The sequence below is a fragment of the Chelonia mydas genome, chromosome 3, assembly GCF_015237465.2.
Source record: "Chelonia mydas isolate rCheMyd1 chromosome 3, rCheMyd1.pri.v2, whole genome shotgun sequence".
NCBI lineage: Eukaryota > Metazoa > Chordata > Testudines > Cheloniidae > Chelonia > Chelonia mydas.
The window spans coordinates 114,987,857-115,006,992 of NC_057851.1; the positions used below are offsets into that span (position 1 = coordinate 114,987,857).

The following is a 19,136-nucleotide window of genomic DNA, read 5'->3' on the forward strand; positions in this document are numbered from 1 at the left end:
AATGCTTTAGCAAAAATGGTATTCATGGAATGACCTGAAATGAAAGGAAAAAACATTTCTGGTCAAGAAGTGTGGAGAAGGAAGGAATGCACGTGAGTGCACAAGGGATTAGTAAATGCGCATTGCATCAAGAGAATAGTAGATACTCTGAACATACATAGTGTTAGAGCGTAATAACTGACTTGCACTTAGTGTAAAAGTGGGGGAAAGTCCTGTTAATTTGGCTTTAGGTAAATGGACTTGGTGATTGAAAAAGCCTAACATTTAAAAACAATTCGGGAATGGTGAGTTTTTAATGAGTGATGTTTTGACTGTAATGTGTCTTGTGTGTGTTCCTCTGTTCTCTTTCTTATGATCCCTTATGTCTTGGCAGTCGGATTATCTTTATTTACAGATTCTTAAATTCATTAGTTGGTATATAAGATTTATTTGGGATAACTAGTACAAGGAGTAATATATTCCTAGAATGAGATGATGATTGTAATAAAACACCAAAAGTGATTGTAATTATACAAGGACTGATTGATTATCTATTGTAGGTCATCTATTAAATCTGACTTAAATAGCTGTTTGTTTGGAATATGTAAGTGTTAATAAGTTTTAATTAAAGAATAGAGTTTGGATAAATCAAAGGGCAAAATTTTGTAACTACAAGGAAGGTGGGTTCATGGGTTATTTTGCTGTAAATTAAAAAAAAACAACCCTACTACGGTGGCAGCCCATGCCATGGCGGTATCATTATTGCAAGATTGTAGTGTTTCAGATCTGTATCTAAGTACTCTTATTTAAGAAGCTATAGTCCTTCCACCTGCCCCCAGTACAGAGCGGGGTCGGGATCAGTATAGGAAATGTACATTTTTCTGTTTTTGTTATTGCTGATGATGTGTGGCCTAACCCTGAAGGACAGGGTATGTGTGTGTGTCTGTGGTTGATTTCATTTTTTTAAAGCAAATCAAAAGATAAAGTACCCCAAAGTGTTTGGCTATATTATTGGGAACTGCACTTTATCAGTAGGTTTTTTATTATCTTCCGGCATAATGTTATGCCAGGCTGGTAGTAGTGTTGATATAATCAAATTTCCTTATCCAGTTGGTTCAGCCAAGCATTCTGTTTGCCTCAGAATTCCTTGCTGTGGGGTATTTTTAGTCTGTTGTAGCATGAAAAATATGTTTTTGATCTTGCCGTGATTTCAGAAGCGAGCAGAATTTGGACTCTGGAAATTACCAGATTTGTCATAGAGATCACTAAACGTTGATATGGTACTCAAGAAAGTAATACCTCTTTCTTTTGTGTATTTACGTCCTGTACTGTTGGCACTAGTTGGTGATTGAAATCCATAATGAAAGCACAGTGATTTTATAGCTTTTTCTTTTGTTGGACATGTGGGAGGCTCTCAGTGATTAAGAGTGTGATATCTCTTAGAAAAGCGGAAGACTAGAACCTGAGGCAACCTACCTTGCTGTCAGCAAGTCTCATTGTGCTGACTCAGACTAAGGCACTGATGTCAGAATTATGGGTGTTAGCTAGCAAGTGTTACTATATTTGAGCTTGCTGGGGCAAAACCAATAGAATTGTTTGGAAAACACGAAACGTAATTTGCTCCCTTTACTGTTAGCTGTGTACCTATATATTGAGCATGGAGCTTGAACTGAGTGTTTGGACTGGAATCCTACACTTCTTTCTCCTCTGTATTCACCATATTTCCCAGGGAAGTATATGGCTGTCACGGTGCGGGACTCACCCCTGTGGTGCCTCCTGCTAGGCTTCCAGGGAAATAGCATTCCAGCCTCTGGAACGCCTCTGCAGGCCGGTGTACCGCTTGCCGCTGACCCCTGTGTCCCTCCTGGACCCCGGTGCCCCTTTTACCCAGGGTGTTGTTCCCTGGCAGTACCCCCACAGTCTCTGGGTCTCCCCTCTCCAGGGAACCCCCACCCACTATCCCCACCTTGCTTCAGTCTTTGGCTAATGCCAGTCACTATTGAGCCCCCGCACCCTAGGGCGGACTGCAGTGTATAAGCCAATCATTGCAGGCAAGGGGGGTTTGGACCTGCTCCCTCTGCCTACCTTTGGGCTGCCCCCTGCAACCCCAATACCTATCTGGCCTTACACTAGGCCTGCAGCCTGGGAGGTTTCCAGGCCAGAGTTCCCCAGCTCCCTTAGCCTTCCCCCAGCCCTGATGCACCTCAGGTACTCTGGTATGCTCCCTAGCAGCCAGGCCTATCTCTTTCCACAGCTAGAGGAGACTGTCTGCTCCTGGCCCACTGCCCTCTTATAAGGGCCAGCTGAGCCCTGATTAGGGCGTGGCCACAGCTGAGCCTGCTTCCCCCAATCACCTTGGGAACTGCTTGCTCCCAACCACAACCCTCTCCCAGGGCTGATTTCAAGCCCTTCAGGGCAGGTGACAACCCCGCTACAGTGGCCTACGGGGGTGTGGAGGAGGTGAAACCACAGTCCACATGCATCAGAGAACTTGAAGAGACCCACAGTGTTGCAGAGCTGTTCTTTCAAGTGCACAATCAAGAACAGTCCTTCTTTCTCAGTGTATGAAGAGGACAAAAAATAAGTTTTGCATATAGTTTTTTTTATGGTAGTATTTTTATTTAAGCAATAATGATCAAGGTACAGATCATTTTCTGGATATTAATGACCAGCTGGGAGGAGTTGATGGCCAAAGGCTGTGCCTTCAGCCATGAATCACAGCCAGTCATTAATGCCTAGGAAATGCCCTGTGTTGAAGCCCTTACTGCTGTCACCAGATGAAAATGAAAATAAACATAAGACTTTTTATTTTTTTTAAATAATGGCTGATAAAATTTTACTGGATATGGACATAATAGTTCTAGAGAATAAATGCCCTCTACTTAAAAAAGGCAGTTTGCTTGACTCTCTTTCATCTTTCCATTCAGTTGTTAACAAAAAATTTTAAAAAATCAAGACAGAAGTATGTAGGAGAACTGATATTTTAGTAGAGTTATCGTGTACATCTTTTTTAATACACAAAAAAGTGGGTTTTTAAATGTGGCTGATCATAATAGCTCTTCTGAAGGTTTTATGTGGGTCTTGGACCATATTGCTGTACTGTCAGGTATTGTATCAGTCAGATGGGTATGGGTATAAAAAAATTATGGAAATGCCCAGCTGTGTTTGATCTGGTTTTCAGTAGTTGGTAACTTACAGAAAGGACCAAAATTTCTTTTTGTAGTTTTAGTGTGAACTGCAGTGCAATATACAAAGCAACTATATTATGCTCTTATGTGAAAAAGTTTTTCTCCCTGTTGTTTTTAGACTCACCTGTTTTCTCCCTCCCTTTAAACAAATTTTATAAATATGCAGAGGTTTTTTTCCTTTTAAAAATAATAGTTCTTCTTCAAGTATATGTCCCTGTGGGTGCTCCACCATAGGATGCATGCGTGCCCATGTGCTCTTCACCGGAGAATGCAAAGCAGTGTCCACGGGCCCATACCAGCACAGAACAGCACTTTATGCTTCCAAAAGAGGGCATATAAGGAGATGTGAACCCGCTGCCACTCAGTTCCTTCTCAGCCACCTGCAGCTCAAGATGGAGCAATTGTGTGGCTGCTGTTCTCAGCTTCCCACCTTTTTTACACAGACATTTTATTCTGAGGTTTTTCCCCTTAGTTAGTTTAGTTATTTTATTTCTCTTTTTCTTTTAGTTCCAGTATTGTTTGGAAGGTGGGGCTATACCCCCTTTTGATTTTAGGACCCCAAGTTTTGGTCCTTTAGCACTCTGGGTTATACCGAAGTCCTCAGGATTTAAGCCCTGCTAGGCCTTTCCCCTAGTGAAGGACATATAAGCTGCCTTCGCTGCCTTGGAGACACCCACATCCTGTAAAAGTGTAAGGTCTGCATGGGGTTAAAAGCAGGTCTAGAAAAGACAGAGAGGCTAGATGGAGTCTCCTTCTAATGGAACACTCACCAACAGGGTCCACTTCTCCCCCTGTACATCTTCCTCAACATCCCAGGCCTCTCCAGGGGCTGCTGGAGCTCCAGCAGCAACTCCAGAGGCTAGGACTTCGAAGTGCCACCCCAATCAACACAAAATGTTGCCTTTTCTGCTTCAAAGAATATGACTGTAACTCACTGGGAGATGCCCTGATAACACTATGGCCCTGTACATTGCTGTGTGCTTACCTACCTCTACCTCTTGTTCTCAAGACATCACTCAGACTGCAATAGGAAAGAGCTAAGATTATTTTCATAGCCATCCTGGCTACGGTGCTCAAATCTCCTTCAGCTCTCTAAAAAGAAAAGGAGTACTTGTAGCACCTTAGAGACTAACAAATTTATTTGAGCATAAGCTTCTGTGAGCTACAGCTCACTTCATCGGATGCATTCCAACGGATGCATTGGAATTCATTGGAATGCATCCGATGAAGTGAGCTGTAGCTCACAAAAGCTTATGCTCAAATAAATTTGTTAGTCTCTAAGGTGCCACAAGTACTCCCTTTCTTTTTCGAATACAGACTATCACGGCTGTTACTCTGAAACCTTCAGCTCTGTGTGGCAATACTTCTCCGCCTTCCTCTCAGGAAGGATCTCCTGTCACAAACTCTGGGATCCTGATTCATCCCAACCACTCCTCCTTGAACCTCAGAGCATGGTTCCTAGATGGATCTCAAGCATGTAGCTAACCGGTTCAGATAAGTTCCAGTCTGTTCTCCTAGGTAGCAGGAAACCTAGTACCCACAAAACTTACCTTCAAAAGTGGAAATGCTTCCATTTCTGGTGTTCTCTTCACTCTTCTCAAGCATCAGAAGTTCCACTTTCCAAAATCTTAGATTGCCTCTTGGATTTAAAGACTCAAGGTCTGTCAATGAGCTCAGTCAGAGTACATTTGACTGCTGTCAAAGCCTTCCACCCGGCCATCGAGGGCTTCCCAGTTTTTGCCCACCGTACTACGGCCAGATTCTTTAAAGGCTTACATAACCTTTTTTAACCCTGTATGGAAACCCCACCCCCACCCCCAGTGGAAACTTAATTTGATTCTTAATTCCCTGAGGAAATGCCTCTTTGAACCAATGGTCACCTCTCCCTTCATTCATTATATCCATCACTTTGGCTAAATGAATGGGAGAGCTCGGTGCCCTCGTGGTAGACCTACCATTTACTACTTTGTATAAAGACAAGGTTCACTGTGCCCCATTCTCACATCCTCCCTAGGGTCTCTTCAGAATACCATATTAATCAAGAAATCCATCTACTGGTGTTCTACCGAAAGTCTCACGCCTCCAAAGAGGAAACCAGCCTGCATATGCTAGGTGTCAGAAGGGATATTGCCTACTATCTTGACAAGACTAAGACCTTCAGGCCCTCTCCTGGATTATTTGTATCATTTTCAGAGAGGGTGAAGGGACAACACTGTTTCTACTCAAAGACTGTCAAAGTGGGTTTTAGGTTATGAATTGCTGGGATGCAGCCCCGTCACAGTGACAGCCCACTCCACATCTATAGCTCTATTGAAAAATGTTCTGGTAGCAGATATCTGTAGGACTGCAACTTGGTCTTCCATTCACACTTTGTCCCAACATTGTGCCATCATGCCTGCCTCCGGGGATGACACCACCTCTGGTGATGGAGTCCTCTGAAGCATCTTGGACTTGCCTCTTCAGCACTCGCCTCCTTGTTGAGTTTACTGCTTGGGAATCTCCTTCAGTGGAACACCCATAGGGACATATACTGGATGAAGAAGGAGAGGTTACTTACCTTACAGTAACTTGAGTTCTTCAAGATGTTTTGTCCCTATGGGTGCTCCATCTCCTGCCCTCCTTCCCGTTGGCTGTGGAGGCTCTGTTTCGCGGTGGAGAAGGAACTGAGTGGCGGCGGGTCCACACCTCCTGATATGCCATTGTTTGGAATCATGAGGTGCTGCACTGCGCAGGTGCTGTCCTGTAGACACTGCTTTGCATTCTCCAGTTAAGACCCGCAAGGGCCCGTGCGCATCTTGTGTGGATCAGCCATAGGGTCAAAACATCTAGAAGAACTCAAGTTACTGTAAGGTAAGTAACCTCTTATTTTTAGTAGTGACATAGATTTATTTAGCATTTATAGCAGATGTAAATTTCATCAATTCATGACAAAGGAATCAAAAGTGTTCATTTTGGAAGGAGAGAGATTACCTTTCTGTAGACAAGATTGGCTGTTTTGTGGTAATAGTCTTTATTTATTTGGCTGTCATCATGAAGAATAGCAAACGTATTCAAAATCTCAGTACATCAAAAATATATCAATACATAAAACATAAGTATTATTCCGTAATATAGGTTCATGCAAAAAAACTATGTTAATGCAATATGAAGTTTGCACAACTAAGAAATCAGAAAACATAAATGCTAAGGTTCCAGCACCCACATTAACTCAGTCACATTTCACATCCTATATTTTATGAAATACATTTTACAACATAAATCTGGAATAGAAGGTACTATATATGTGCAACATGGCTCCGTTAATGTGGCAGTTTGAACCTTGATGTTTGTATTTCCTGACTGGGGATTTTTAAACTTCAGCCTTAATGGTGGGGGTTTTTTTTTTTTTGGTTTGTTTTTTTGCATCTAATTTTTCTAGTTTGTTTCTTTTAAAAGAGGAAAATTGTCTGTACTAAGAATGAGTTAGCTCAGGATGTTTCAATTTAGACAAGAGTAGGCGGCATTACATTATTCCAGGGAGGGAGTGCTTTATGACATGTATAGGTCTGGTGCAGCATACCTTCCTCTGGCACGTCTTTTTTAAATTTCCACATTTGGTGCTACATTTGGTGCTACTGTTCATCTGGAGACAATATCATATTTGGCCGGGCTAGAAATACAGGAGCACATAGATTAATCTTATGACTAAGGTATCTTCATAATAACAAAGGTAAAATTTGAAATGAAAGATTAGAACTTGCACAATATTGCAGTATACATTTAAAAATTTAAATACACCTTATAATCATGGGGTATGGGATTTGTTTCATATGCCATTGAGGTCAAGATATAATTTTTATTTAGAATTATTTTTAGGATTTTAGTGTGTGCTCTTCAGTGAGAAGTATCTGTAGCCTTTATGAAGAAAGTACCCTGTACCAGCAGGCATGGGTTGGATGCAGTGATGTCACAAAAGAGGCTGAACTTCACTAAGCTGTGTTAGAATCTTACTAGATTCCCATTGAGCATGTTCCTAAAAGTATTTGTCTCCCGGTTGCTAATGATCTTTTAAATTTTTTTATTTATTTGTAAACCAAGTGAAGGCACTAGTCCTTTCTGAAAAGCCTGTGCTTATATTGAGTCTCAGTTTTCAAATATTATTTATTCATGCTGTAGCTAGATAAAACCAACATGGTTAGAATTTTTTTTTAAATTTTTATTTATTCATTTATTTTTGCAACGGGCAAAGTATATTTTTATGCATACTCAGAAGTGGCAAGAGGTCTCTTGCTTAAACTTTTCGGGGAAAAAAATTTCCTTTTGTCAGACATTAATTCTTTTACACGGAAATTTCCAATGTTAATGTTTCAGAAAGCTACCAGTATATGAAATCAGAGGTTTATAATGGAAAGTATTTGATAATCTTAATTATCACTGTCACTATTAGTGATCACTGTAAAATAAAAAGAAAGAAAATTTGCTACACCATTTTATTAACAGAGGAAATGTTCTTTCTTAGCTTGCAGTGTGAAACACAATTGCATGTAAACACAATTTTTTCTGGGAATCCCCTTCAGTGTATTATGCTGAATGACATAAATGTATAATTCTGGTACCCTAGGAGTTAGGAAAATAGAATATTTTTGGTGGTTGCTTTCATTGTTCCTCAGTCAGCCGCTGAGTCAGTCAGTGGCACCCCTTTCTTGCTGACTACAGCCCCTGCCTTCGGCATTCAGATTTTCTATTGCTTCAGAGATTCTGATAGCAGTGAATTGTCTTAATTTATTAACCAAAAAGTCTTACCAGACAAGGCAGAAAATGCCCAAGTTGGGGAGTACCAAACCGTCTCACCATTTTGAAACCTATCTGTAAAGATCTGGACTTTCTTCTGGAGATAAGACTACCAGCCAGTGGGATTCTCCTAGGCCTTCCTCTCCATAGGGCACCAAAATAGGGCCTCTGTGTAAGATCCAAGAGGGGAACAATGCCCAGTCTTACTAGGACACTTCCCACACCCTCAGCATGGACACAGGTGTCTAGGCAGGATGAGATGTTCAGGTAGAACCCACAGGCTGTGTTCACAGGTCTTTTTGATGGGGGGCACTGACAAGACCCTTCTACCCTAGAAGAGGGGTGCTTGAGAAATTCAATAATAGCTCTTGACCAATATTATTAGAATACTTATGCTAATATACTAATTCTGTTACATTTTATTTTATAAATAATGGCCATACAGCTGTCTAATGGCCCTTTACCTAATACTTTGATTTCAGCTATGGATTGTGCATGCAAAGAATCACTTGAAACTTCCATTACTATCAAGATATTGCCTGGACAAAGAATGTCTGTCACAAGACCCCTTGTTCAAGCAAGGATGAAAGATTATGGGCTGAGTTATTGGTTTAATTGGATTTTTCCCACCCCTTCATTCTAGCTGTCAATTTGGTTTCTCTTTTATTCTCATCCTTTCTTTCTTAGCAGCCAAAACAGTTTAATCACTGATGGTCAGTCACACTCCTCCAAAAAATAATGCTATTTGCACTGTGCAAGTCAGATAAAAGGGGTCATAGTATAATTATTACAATGTCTGTGCTCCCCTAGAAACAGATTAAAGCGCTGATCTGTTCTCCCTGTACCTTCCCAAGAATTCATGTGCTAACGTAGGAGGAGAAAAGCATTCTGAATTTTGATCTCTTGAGTTGTGAAGGCTACAAAGAATGTGGGTCTAAGGGCGAATGATGGGGGTTTCACTAGAAAGAAAACTGATGCTCAGGTCATTCACTTCAAGCAGAGTAAGTAATTGGCTTCAGCTTTGTTTTGTTCTGGGGAGATTTTAATTACGTTTTTTTATATGCTGTTTAATAAGCATTTGTCCACGAGCAGTACCTTGTTATCCTGGTCTGTTAGACAGGGGGATTAATTTCCATATTGTTGTTGTTTATTATTGATTTAAATAGCAACACGAAATTGTGGTAGGTGTTTTACAGAACAGAACTGATAGTGGTCCCTGATTCAAAGGTTGCACAGTCTAAATATGGACATAAGATAATGTGCGAGAAGAATGAGGAGAAGTGAAGGATGAGTATGACATAAATAAGATCCTGGGGTTGCTTAGGTTCATTGTGTGTGCATCTTGGGTATGTCTACACTTCAGTTTAAAACCTGTGGCCGGCCCGTGCCAGCCGACTCGGGCTCAGGCTAAGGGGCTGTTTAATTGCGGACTAGACGTTTGGTGTCAGGCTGGAACCTGGGCTCTAGGACCCTGTGAGGTAATTAGGATCCCACAGCTGGAGCCTGAATGTCTACACTGCAGTTAAACAGCCCCATAGCTTTAGCGCCGGAAGTCCGAGTCAGCTAGGACAGGCCAGCCGCTGGTGTTTAACTGCTGCGAAGACCTAACCCTTGATGGCTGTATTCTTGTTTTAATTGAGGTGATAAGTATACATTCTGAGAAGGTGGGAAGGTATGTGAGAGTGTAGGTGGATACAAAAAAGGGCGATTATGGAGAGATGGTGAAGCAGAGTAGAGTGCAAACTAATGGAAGAGGCAAGGAACAGGAGCACAAGCACAAAAGGAATGGTTACACGAATACAGTGCTGTGGGGTTAGCAAAATGTAATTTTGGGGCAGTATGGACAGAGCAACTTCTGGCAAAAGTTCATAGTTGTTTTCATTGCCTATCTAATATTGCTGCATGTGTGTAACAACTACTGATCCCGATGCAGGACAGCTGTGTACTAATAAACTCAGTAAGCAGATTCACCCTATGCACCAAAGAAACAATGTATGGACAGTAGTGGGAGCTTGTTGAAACTCTACCAGTTCACTGCAAGCGTTATAGCCTCAATGCTTGCAAGAATACTTAAACGTCAAAGCCTGCCGACACACGCCTTACAAGTTCAGTGGTGGTAGCACTGAGATGATACCTCAAGGACCAATCCTTTGGGGAGGGTTAAGTGACTTGATTTAGTTTATAACATAAAGTCTTCATAGGTGTGATATGTTATGTGCACTATTTTGTTCGTTCTAGCACCTTTGGCAAGTTGCTGGTGTATGTTTATTTATTATATTGTTTGTTTGTACAAAATGGCATTCCTCTTTGGAAGCACACCTTAGAATTGTGGTGTTTTTTTCATAATTCTACTTCTTGATCAGCTGATCAGAACAATTCCTGCAGTAGGTTAGCCTTGTGCCTACTCAGAATAAATGTCTTCTATTTAAAATTTTTGCTGTTTTTATTTATTTATGTTGAGACTAGACATTACAAAATTGTGACTGTCACTAGGATATACATTCATAAATTGCGGTAGCTGATTTCCTTGTACATTCTTGCTGAGAAAAAAGTATCTTGGGTACTAAAAGTGATACTTTGCAAATAGATCTGAGCACTTCTATTAACTGCTTGGTAAAAAGATTGGTAATATTGAGCCAGGTTTGTGGGTGAGGACTCCACTTCTTGAGGTTAGTGTGCGACTGTAACCTTGCTTGGTTTCATGTGATTCCACCTCCTGACTCATATATCTGCTCTGCTTGGCTCTTCTAACAGATGCCGCCTCAGTATGGTCAGCAAGGGGTAAGTGGCTACTGCCAACAGGGCCAACAGCCATATTACAACCAGCAACCGCAACCTCAGCATCTGCCACCCCAGGCACAGTATCTGTCGCAGGCCCACCAGAGGTACCAGACACAGCAGGTAAGCATAGTCAGCCGCTGCTCACAGCTACAACATTGCTCTAATTAAAAAAAAATGCAACATGTAGAAGTTGGAAGATTTTCCAAATGGGCACTATTCCAAAAGCAAAAAACAAAAAAAAACCCCCAAACCCCACCCTTCTATAAACTGTAAACTTAAAACAAGGCCGCAGTGCTCTTGGAAAGTGTTGGTATATACAAGTGTATCTATTTCAAGCTTTGCTTGCAATCTGTGTGAATTTAGAATAAAGCCAGTCTTACATTCCCCTTCAACTATCCCCTCCTTTTAAAAAAGAGGTAACATACTTCATTGATTTCATGTAAGTGTGGGTCACAGACTCTCATGTGTCTTGTTCTAAAATTCTTTGCAAGGCATTCTGGTGGTGCCTCCTCCAGCTGATGTGATCACTGTTGGTTTTAAAAAAAGAATAGGTGGAGCTGCTTCTTCAGGGGAGCTGGTGGGGAAGAAAATACATTTAAAACAGTACTTCACTTTCCTCATTCCGCACATCCATTTAGCTGTGCTAAATAACCCGATTTCCATGCCAGTTACTGTTTACCCAGTTACCCAGCCATGGCACCCGTATGAAACATTTATTTTCATTGAAGCTGCTACAAATACGGCAGCATTTATTGGCTCGATTTTTTTTTTTTTTTTAAAGACAGTCTTGTTTTAAAATGTGATCAGGAGCAATAATGGCTGGCTTAATATGCTAGAACTTGAGGAATGCCTGTGTAAGGCATCCTGGACTGAAGAGACCTTGGGTGCCCTTAGTTCCTGTCGCTGTACTTGTAGACTTAAGTTCCAAATATAGTCCCAGCAATGTTAACCACAGAGGGACTGCCTGCCTGGGAGAGGAAGGAAGACGAGAGGAAAATGAAACCAAAATATATTCAGTATCCTGAGGGATCTAACTAAATTGAGCTGCTAAAGACTAGGTGCCTCTGGAAGAACTGTGCAGTATCATCACTCTCTGCAGTTCACTGGTGGACGATCCCTCAGGCACAGTTACTTAGCATACCAGGATAATACCGGGGCAGGGGAGAAATATTTGCTTGTGATAAAAATACACTATGAAACAAACTAACAAGAGAAGCCATATGTAGCTCGAGTGTTGTTGTCCTCCATACTCAGATTTTAAAGTAAGGCTAAAATATTTGTACTGCTTTATTAAAATTAGATAAACAGATTATTAAAACAAATTTCATTGGAAATAAATTCATTTCAATTAAAACACTGCATCATTTATTAAATACAATTCTTAGGCATACCGGTCGTACAGTTGTAAGCAGCACCACCCGTCCATCATTTAAACATGTAACTATGATTTCAAATATGAAATTGTAGTTCTGTCTTTACATTTCATTTTCCTCTTTTTCTCCATTTTCATTGACATTAAATAAATGATTTCTCAACCTCTGATTGGAAATTTTGATTCTGTTGATGTAAAAACTTTGACTAAGTCAGTTAACAGGCAGAGGCATAGTAATACAGCACATGGTGATCTGTGGTTTGACGTTAATAAGAGCACTGCCAATAAGGGCGCACAGCTTTGCATGTTGACATATCTCCAATCAGCCACCTGACAAACTGAATCAGTTTGTGGCTGCCCGGACGCCTGATCATATGTTGAATTGTTGTCACTTGAGCATGTAACTTGAACATTTTAATCTGTTTAAAAATCATATACTTGTTGAATGTAACACAAAGTGTATGTATCTAATAACAAGTAATCTGGTTATCCCGATGGTGCATGGCCCATTGATGATCACTGCCACTGTGTCCAGTTCAGTGAAATTTTGTGCAGTTGTTTTTGTATACCTCAACAAAGTAAGGAGATTGCACAGAAGTAGTTTGGGGGAAGGGAGTAAGTGGAGAGAGAGAAAAGGCACTCAAACTGGGATTGTGCCTCTGGCTGAATATTTGGCCGCAATGGGGATTCAAACTCCTGTGTAACTCAGCTGCTTGGGACGAGTTCTTCCAATGGGGTTTCTATGTAACACACTTAAGTGTGTCATATTTCCATGTGGTGCCTACTCTACAGAGAGGTTAAGAACATATGACTTGAACCACCTAAGGGAATGATGCCTTTAGATAAAGTGATTGAGGCCTGTGATTTTGGTACTGAAGTTCAAGGGTTCTTTCTCCACTGAAGACCTCTGCTGGGGTTATTACAGAGTGGTGGGTAACATTACATACAAAGATACTAGCAAAAACTTGGAAGGTATACTTTAATTTTTCATGATGAAACAGTTCAGTAACTCCTAATTCTTTTGAAAGTGTGATTTTAAAAAAATGTATTTCTTCTTTTAGTGCTAGGCCCTACATGTATTCTACATGTGAGTATGCGTGTGTACCATGCTCCTGAGATCAGAGAGTTCTATCAAGTAGTGTCTTTTGGTCTGCTCCTGCATGGTTGCTCTCCTCCTGCTCCAAACTGCCAGTATAAGGGGAAGTGCAGTCTGATGCCTCTTCAGTTCCTTCCTGCCACCTCATTGCCTGAGTTAGAATCCACTATGTCTGAAGCTACATCCATCTTTATTCTTCAAAACCTATTGTAAACATATATTGTAAATAGTTTCTTTTAGTATTCTTTGTAGTCTTAGGGTTAGTGTTTGTGTTTAGTCTAGTTACTGTAGTTTGGTTCTCCCCGCCTTGGGGAGTTTTTCCCCACAGACAAAGACTATGCCTACAGGTCCAGTGTTTAAGAAGTGCATCTCCTGCCCTTCCCCCCCCCCCCCCCTTCTTTGTTAGTGATGACCACCAATGTTGCCTTTACTGCTTTGGGGAAGCTCATATTCCGCTAAGTGCAGCATTTGTCACGCCTTCCCTCTCCGAACATGTGAGGGATGAGAGCTCTCACTGAAGAAGCATCTCATGGAGAATGCCATGAGATCTCAGTCCTGAGCCAAGGAGACATTCCCCCCCCGCCCCACGCCCTGAACAGTGGCCTCAGTCCATGGGCAGTTTCCCTCCAAGCATGAGCTCCAGATCTGAGGCCAGAGATGCTAAGCCCAAAGAATTGTTACCAAGGACTTCTTATGAGAGTAAAGGAGACACTCAGAAACCCAAGGATAAATCTGCTCCTAAATGAAAAGATCTTTCCCCGATTCCATCCAAGACAAGTGAGTCCTCATCACAGGTCCTGAGGCCTTAGGTCGCCTCAAACCTGCTGGATATGAGAGTATGGCATGAAGGAGTAAGGATCCATCAGTACTGACTTTGTTTCAACATAGGGGGACTGGACTAGATGACCTCTCGAGGTCCCTTTCCATCCTATGATTCCATAAGCTCAAGGATAGCCTCCCACCATCACTATCAAAGAATGCCAGGTTAGACTGTGTTCTGGCACTGGCCTGCTTCCATAGGGAACCAGCGTCCACCATAAGTAGGGATGCACCAGATCTGGTGATCCTGACCATTGGAACACGCTGCACTCTGGTATACCCCAAAACCTACACCTCCCTGGAGGATATCTTTACCCTATCTTTTCTGCAATTTCCTCACTTTTTGTCTACAACCCTAATCAGAGACATCACAACTTTGGAGGAAGAAACCAACCTTGAGGAGATCGGAATACTCCCCTATTCAATCCAGCTGGAGCATTCGTCCACCATTACCAATGGCTCTGCTAGTTGAACTGGAACTCACCTTCTTGTCTGCCATGTCAGAGGTTCCAGATGGAACATCACCTTCACATAGGGAGGCTAGCTTGGACAGAGGCTCCTGAAGGTCTGGTTTGAGTCCTCCCCTCAGCTGTGACTATCCAGGGGACTGATGGTACCCAATGCGATGGGATCCCCCTCTAGTGATCAACCCTTCATACTGGCATTGTTGGGATTCATGGATCCCATTTCTAGACACCCAGGATCTGTGCATGAATCCCACCTACCCGTGCCTAACTCCCTCTGTCGACCTATAAGGGAGAAGAAATTGAGCTGGATCCATCAGGACAGACAGTTGCAACAGATGTGTCCTCCTCCTTGCCAAATGAGGCAGTTGCTCCCATCTTTGCCATCCTTGCGATGACTACGAGAATATAAAGAGCTTCTGCAGAGGAGGGCAACTGACCTCCAGATCCAGCTCAAGGAGGTGCAGGATATTCAGCATAGTCTCCTGGATGTTCTCCAGCCTTCTGGTCCTAGCCAGCTGTCCCTTCCTGTGACAAGGCCATTATGAAACCAGTCACGGAAGTTTGGTATACTCCTGTTTGCTGTATTCCCATCCCAAAAAAGGCTGACAGCCATTATCTTGTACCAGCCAGGGAGCAGAGTTCCTGTTTACACACCCAGCACCCAACTTCTTGGTGATGCTAGCAGCCACTGAGAGGTAGAAGTTGCAGCATCCCAAGGCAATACCCACTGATAAGGGTGCTAAACACCTTGATCTCCGAGGGAGGAAAGTATTTTCTTTCACCAGCCTTTAGTTTCGAATTGCTAACTACCAGGCCCTGTTAGCAAAGTGTGATTTCACCAAGTACTCCAAATCCTTGGACTTTAAAGACAAGTTGCCTCAGAGGACAGAGCCCAATTCCAAGCCCTCCGTGATGAAAATGTAGCTAAAACATCTCTTCAGGCTGCAGTGGCTATTGCTGACATTGCTTCAAGAGGGATAGCTTCATGAGGCGTGAGTGGCTCTACTTCTTGTGGTTCCTCCGGGAGGTACAAAATACCACGGAGGACCTACCGTTTGATGAGGCTAACTTGGTGAAAAAAACTGAGGAGTCCCTTCACTTGCTCCAAGACTCCAGAATAATTCTCCATTCCCTGGACATTTATACTTTATCTGCAAAGAGGAAACACCATAAACAAGTGTACAGACCAAGACCACCCCCATAACCATTCTGTGACCAGTGCCTTTACGAACTATTGTGCAAACGCCAGGGGGTACAGAGATTCTGGTACACAGCTTCCTCCACATATACAGCCACTGCTCAACCCCACCCATCATCTAGGGGGTTCTTTCATTGAGACATTTGAGAATCATGTTCTTCTGTTGATTCCATCCTACCCTGCCCCCAAACTTTGGTGGCTGCCTTGCCCTCTTCACTCATAATTGGAGGGCAATAACAATGGACAGGTGGGTGCTAGAGATCATTCAGTCTAGCTACATGATTGAGTTTGTATCACCTCACCATCACAAACCCCCTACCCGGCATGTTTTCAGGGACCACTATCACAAGGAGGTCCCTCCATTTGGAGGTAGACTCTCTTCTTTAGCCAGGAACTATAGAGCATGTGCCACCTTAACATCAAGGGAAAGGATTCTAGTCCACATATTCTTTAGTTCCCAGGAAAAGTGGAGGATGGAGACCAGTTCTCGGTCTACACCAACAGAAAGTCTATTTTTGAAAATCAAAATTCTGCATGGTCTCATTGGCATCAATAATCCCCTCTCTGGAGGGGAGGGCTCCTGGTTTGAGGCTCTTGGCATGAAAGATGCTTACTTTCATGTGGATATTCGCCCATCCCACAGAAGGTTCCTCAGATTCCAGGTAAGACAAGTACACTACCAGTTTAGAGTGTTTCTGTTCAGACTTGCTACAGCACCCAGGGTCTTCTCAGTGGTGGCAGTCCAGACGAGATGAAACAGCTACATCGTCTTTCCATATCTGGATAGCTGACTCCTGATCGGCAGATCCAGCAAGGAGGTTCATTTGGCACCTCTATTCCTCCTCTGTCTGCTGTCTTCCTTGGAAAACTGTGTCATCAAATAAAAGTCCACTTTGATGCCCACAAAGACCATAGACTTTATAGAAGCAATCCTAGACCCAATCAGATCAGGGGCTTACTCCCTATGGAAAGATTCCAGGCCACAAACAACTTGGTAAGACAAGTCATCCTTAGACCTTGGACCACAGTCAAGGTGTGCCTTTCCCTGTGAGGCCACATGGTCTCATGTACTTATGTAACACCATTTGCTAGGTTCCACCTCCATTGCATACAGGCCTGGCACCAGTCTGCTTATGCATTATATGGAGACACTATAAATATCAAGGTAGCAATTCCCACCAAAGTCACAGCTTTTCTTGTTTGGCAGACATACATGGAACAAATCTGTGTGGGAATCCCTTTCCTTACACCCACTCCTGACATGACCATTGTCACTAACGCATCCCTCATAGCATGGGGAGCCCACATAGACAATCGCACCATACAGGGCAGAGGTTCTAAAACTGTGGTTTGTGGACCACCAGTGGTCTGCGAGCTCCATTTAGGTCGTCCGCAGATCGTTCCCTCTAAGGTGCGCGCCTGGGTGGCAGCACATGAGAGAATGAAGGGCCCCCCACCTAATTAGTGTAGCCACACAGGCGTGGCTTCACTAATTAGGTGCCTGGCCCCTGAGAAGATGCACATGTAAGGTGAGATGGTGGCACTGGGGAGAATAGGGGGGAGGTGGGAGGGGACAGTGGGGTGAGAAGAGGGGGTGGGGGGAATTTGGGACCTTCAGGGCTGCGGCAGCCAGAGAAAGAGGCGACTTTCCCCAGCTCCAGGGCTGTGGCTGCCAATTAAAGACCCCCCTCCTTCCCAGCCCCAGTTCGGAGGCTGCCGCAGTGGGGGAGAGAGGGCACATCCATCACATTAGAAAGGTAAGACTACAGATATTAAAATATGAGTTGTGTGCTTTTATTTGTAGAACAAAAAAATAATAATTATTATTATTATTAAGGTTTTTTTATATAGCGCTTTTACCCAAAGTGCTTTACAGTAGTTAGCTAATGGTACAAACAACATTTGGAAAGATCATTAAGTGGTTCGCTGAGACCCTCAGCAATTTTCAAGTGGTCCACGAAAAAAGTTTGAGAACCACTGATACAGGGCATGTGGACCTCTAGAGGCCAGGTTGCATATCAACCTACTAGAACTGAGAGCAGTCTGTCTAACCTGCTATGCATTCCTTCCACTCATTGGGTCCTGCCGTACCCAGATAATGTCAGATAACATGATGACCATTTTCTGCATAAACAGGGTGAAGCAAAATTTTTTTCTTTTTGTGTAGAAGTGGTTCTCAGCAACTTACCTACTGAGTGTGCAGAACTCTTTGTCAGACAATCTCAGCAGGCACTTCTGTACAGACCACAAATGGGAGATACACAATTCCTTCCTGAATGAGATCTTCACCCTGGGAAGAATGCTTTCCTGGAACCTGTTCACCACCCAGACAAACACTAAGACATTGTCCCTATACTGCTCCTGTATAGCTGTGGTCAGCAATGCCCTTCTCCTATTTTGGACAGACTAAATCAGGGTTGTCCCTCCTTCCATCCCACTGATATTACAAGTTCTACGAAAGATTTGCCACAGCAAAGCTCAGGTCTTTATCATCATATCCAGCTGGCTTAGACCATTTTGGTTTTCAGACCTTCTCCATATGTCAACCCAGCTTCCCATCAGCCTCTGACCCTTTCCACCTCTGTTCACTCAAGAGAATGGCAAGACCAGATGTCTCAACCCAGGCCTCCCTCATCTCACGGCCTGGTATTTGGATGGGTGTCAGACCAGAACCATTAATGGTCAGAAGCCGTTCTGTCTATAGTCAGTTAGAGCAGAAGGGACTCCATGAGAAAATGTTATCTGGCCAAATGGGGACATTTCTTCACCTGGCTGCAACAGAGCCAATTATCCCCAGCATCTGCAAGAATTCCTGTTATTCTAGACTACTTATTCACTCTCAAGATGTCGGGCCTTCCGTTAGCTTGCTGCAGGTCCATCTTGCAACAATCAGCACCTTCCATCCGCCAGTCAAAGACTGTGCTGTTTTTACTTGTCCAGCAACAATCAGATTCCTGAAGGGCTTCATCAGAACTTTTTCACTGATGGCAAAACCAACATTGCAATGAGATATTAATCTTGTTCTTTCAGTACTTACCAGCCCTCCCTCTGAAACACTAGCCACCTGCTCCCTATCGTCCCTCTCCATGAGGATCGCCTTTCTAGTAGCCATCACATCAGCTAAAATGGTGAGTGAACTGGGAGCACTTATAGCAGATCCACCACATATCAAATTTCATAAGGAGAATGTTTTCCTTCACCTCCACCTGAAATTTATCCCTAAGGTAATTTCTGAGTTTCACATGAATTAACCTATTCACTGTCTGGTATTCTTTCCAAAACCTCATGCTTCCAACGACAAGAGAAGACTTCACTCTCTCAATGTCTGTCAGACTTTGGCTTTCTATCTGCAGAGAATGAAATCAATTGGAAAGATGTGCCAGATTTAGATGGTCCATAGAATGTTTTGAGAGAGTCAAAGAACATCTTTGCATTGTTCGTATCTGCATAATGCTGGACTTCTGCA

The 19,136-nt window shown here is 42.8% G+C and overlaps 1 protein-coding gene across 28 annotated transcripts in view; it reads left to right on the forward strand.

The window, feature by feature from the left end:
* The window catches only part of ARID1B (AT-rich interaction domain 1B), a 398,263-nt gene that overhangs the window by 76,833 nt on the left and 302,294 nt on the right, over positions 1-19,136 (forward strand). For 25 of the 28 annotated variants that reach the window (XM_037895036.2, XM_037895046.2, XM_037895048.2 and 22 more), the window contains exon 3: positions 10,692-10,838. The exons of the other annotated variants lie outside the window; for them this stretch is intronic. In XM_037895036.2, coding sequence (XP_037750964.1) covers positions 10,692-10,838 — 147 coding nt within the window. The remainder of the gene's footprint in view (positions 1-10,691; positions 10,839-19,136) is intronic. 28 annotated transcript variants of the gene reach the window in all.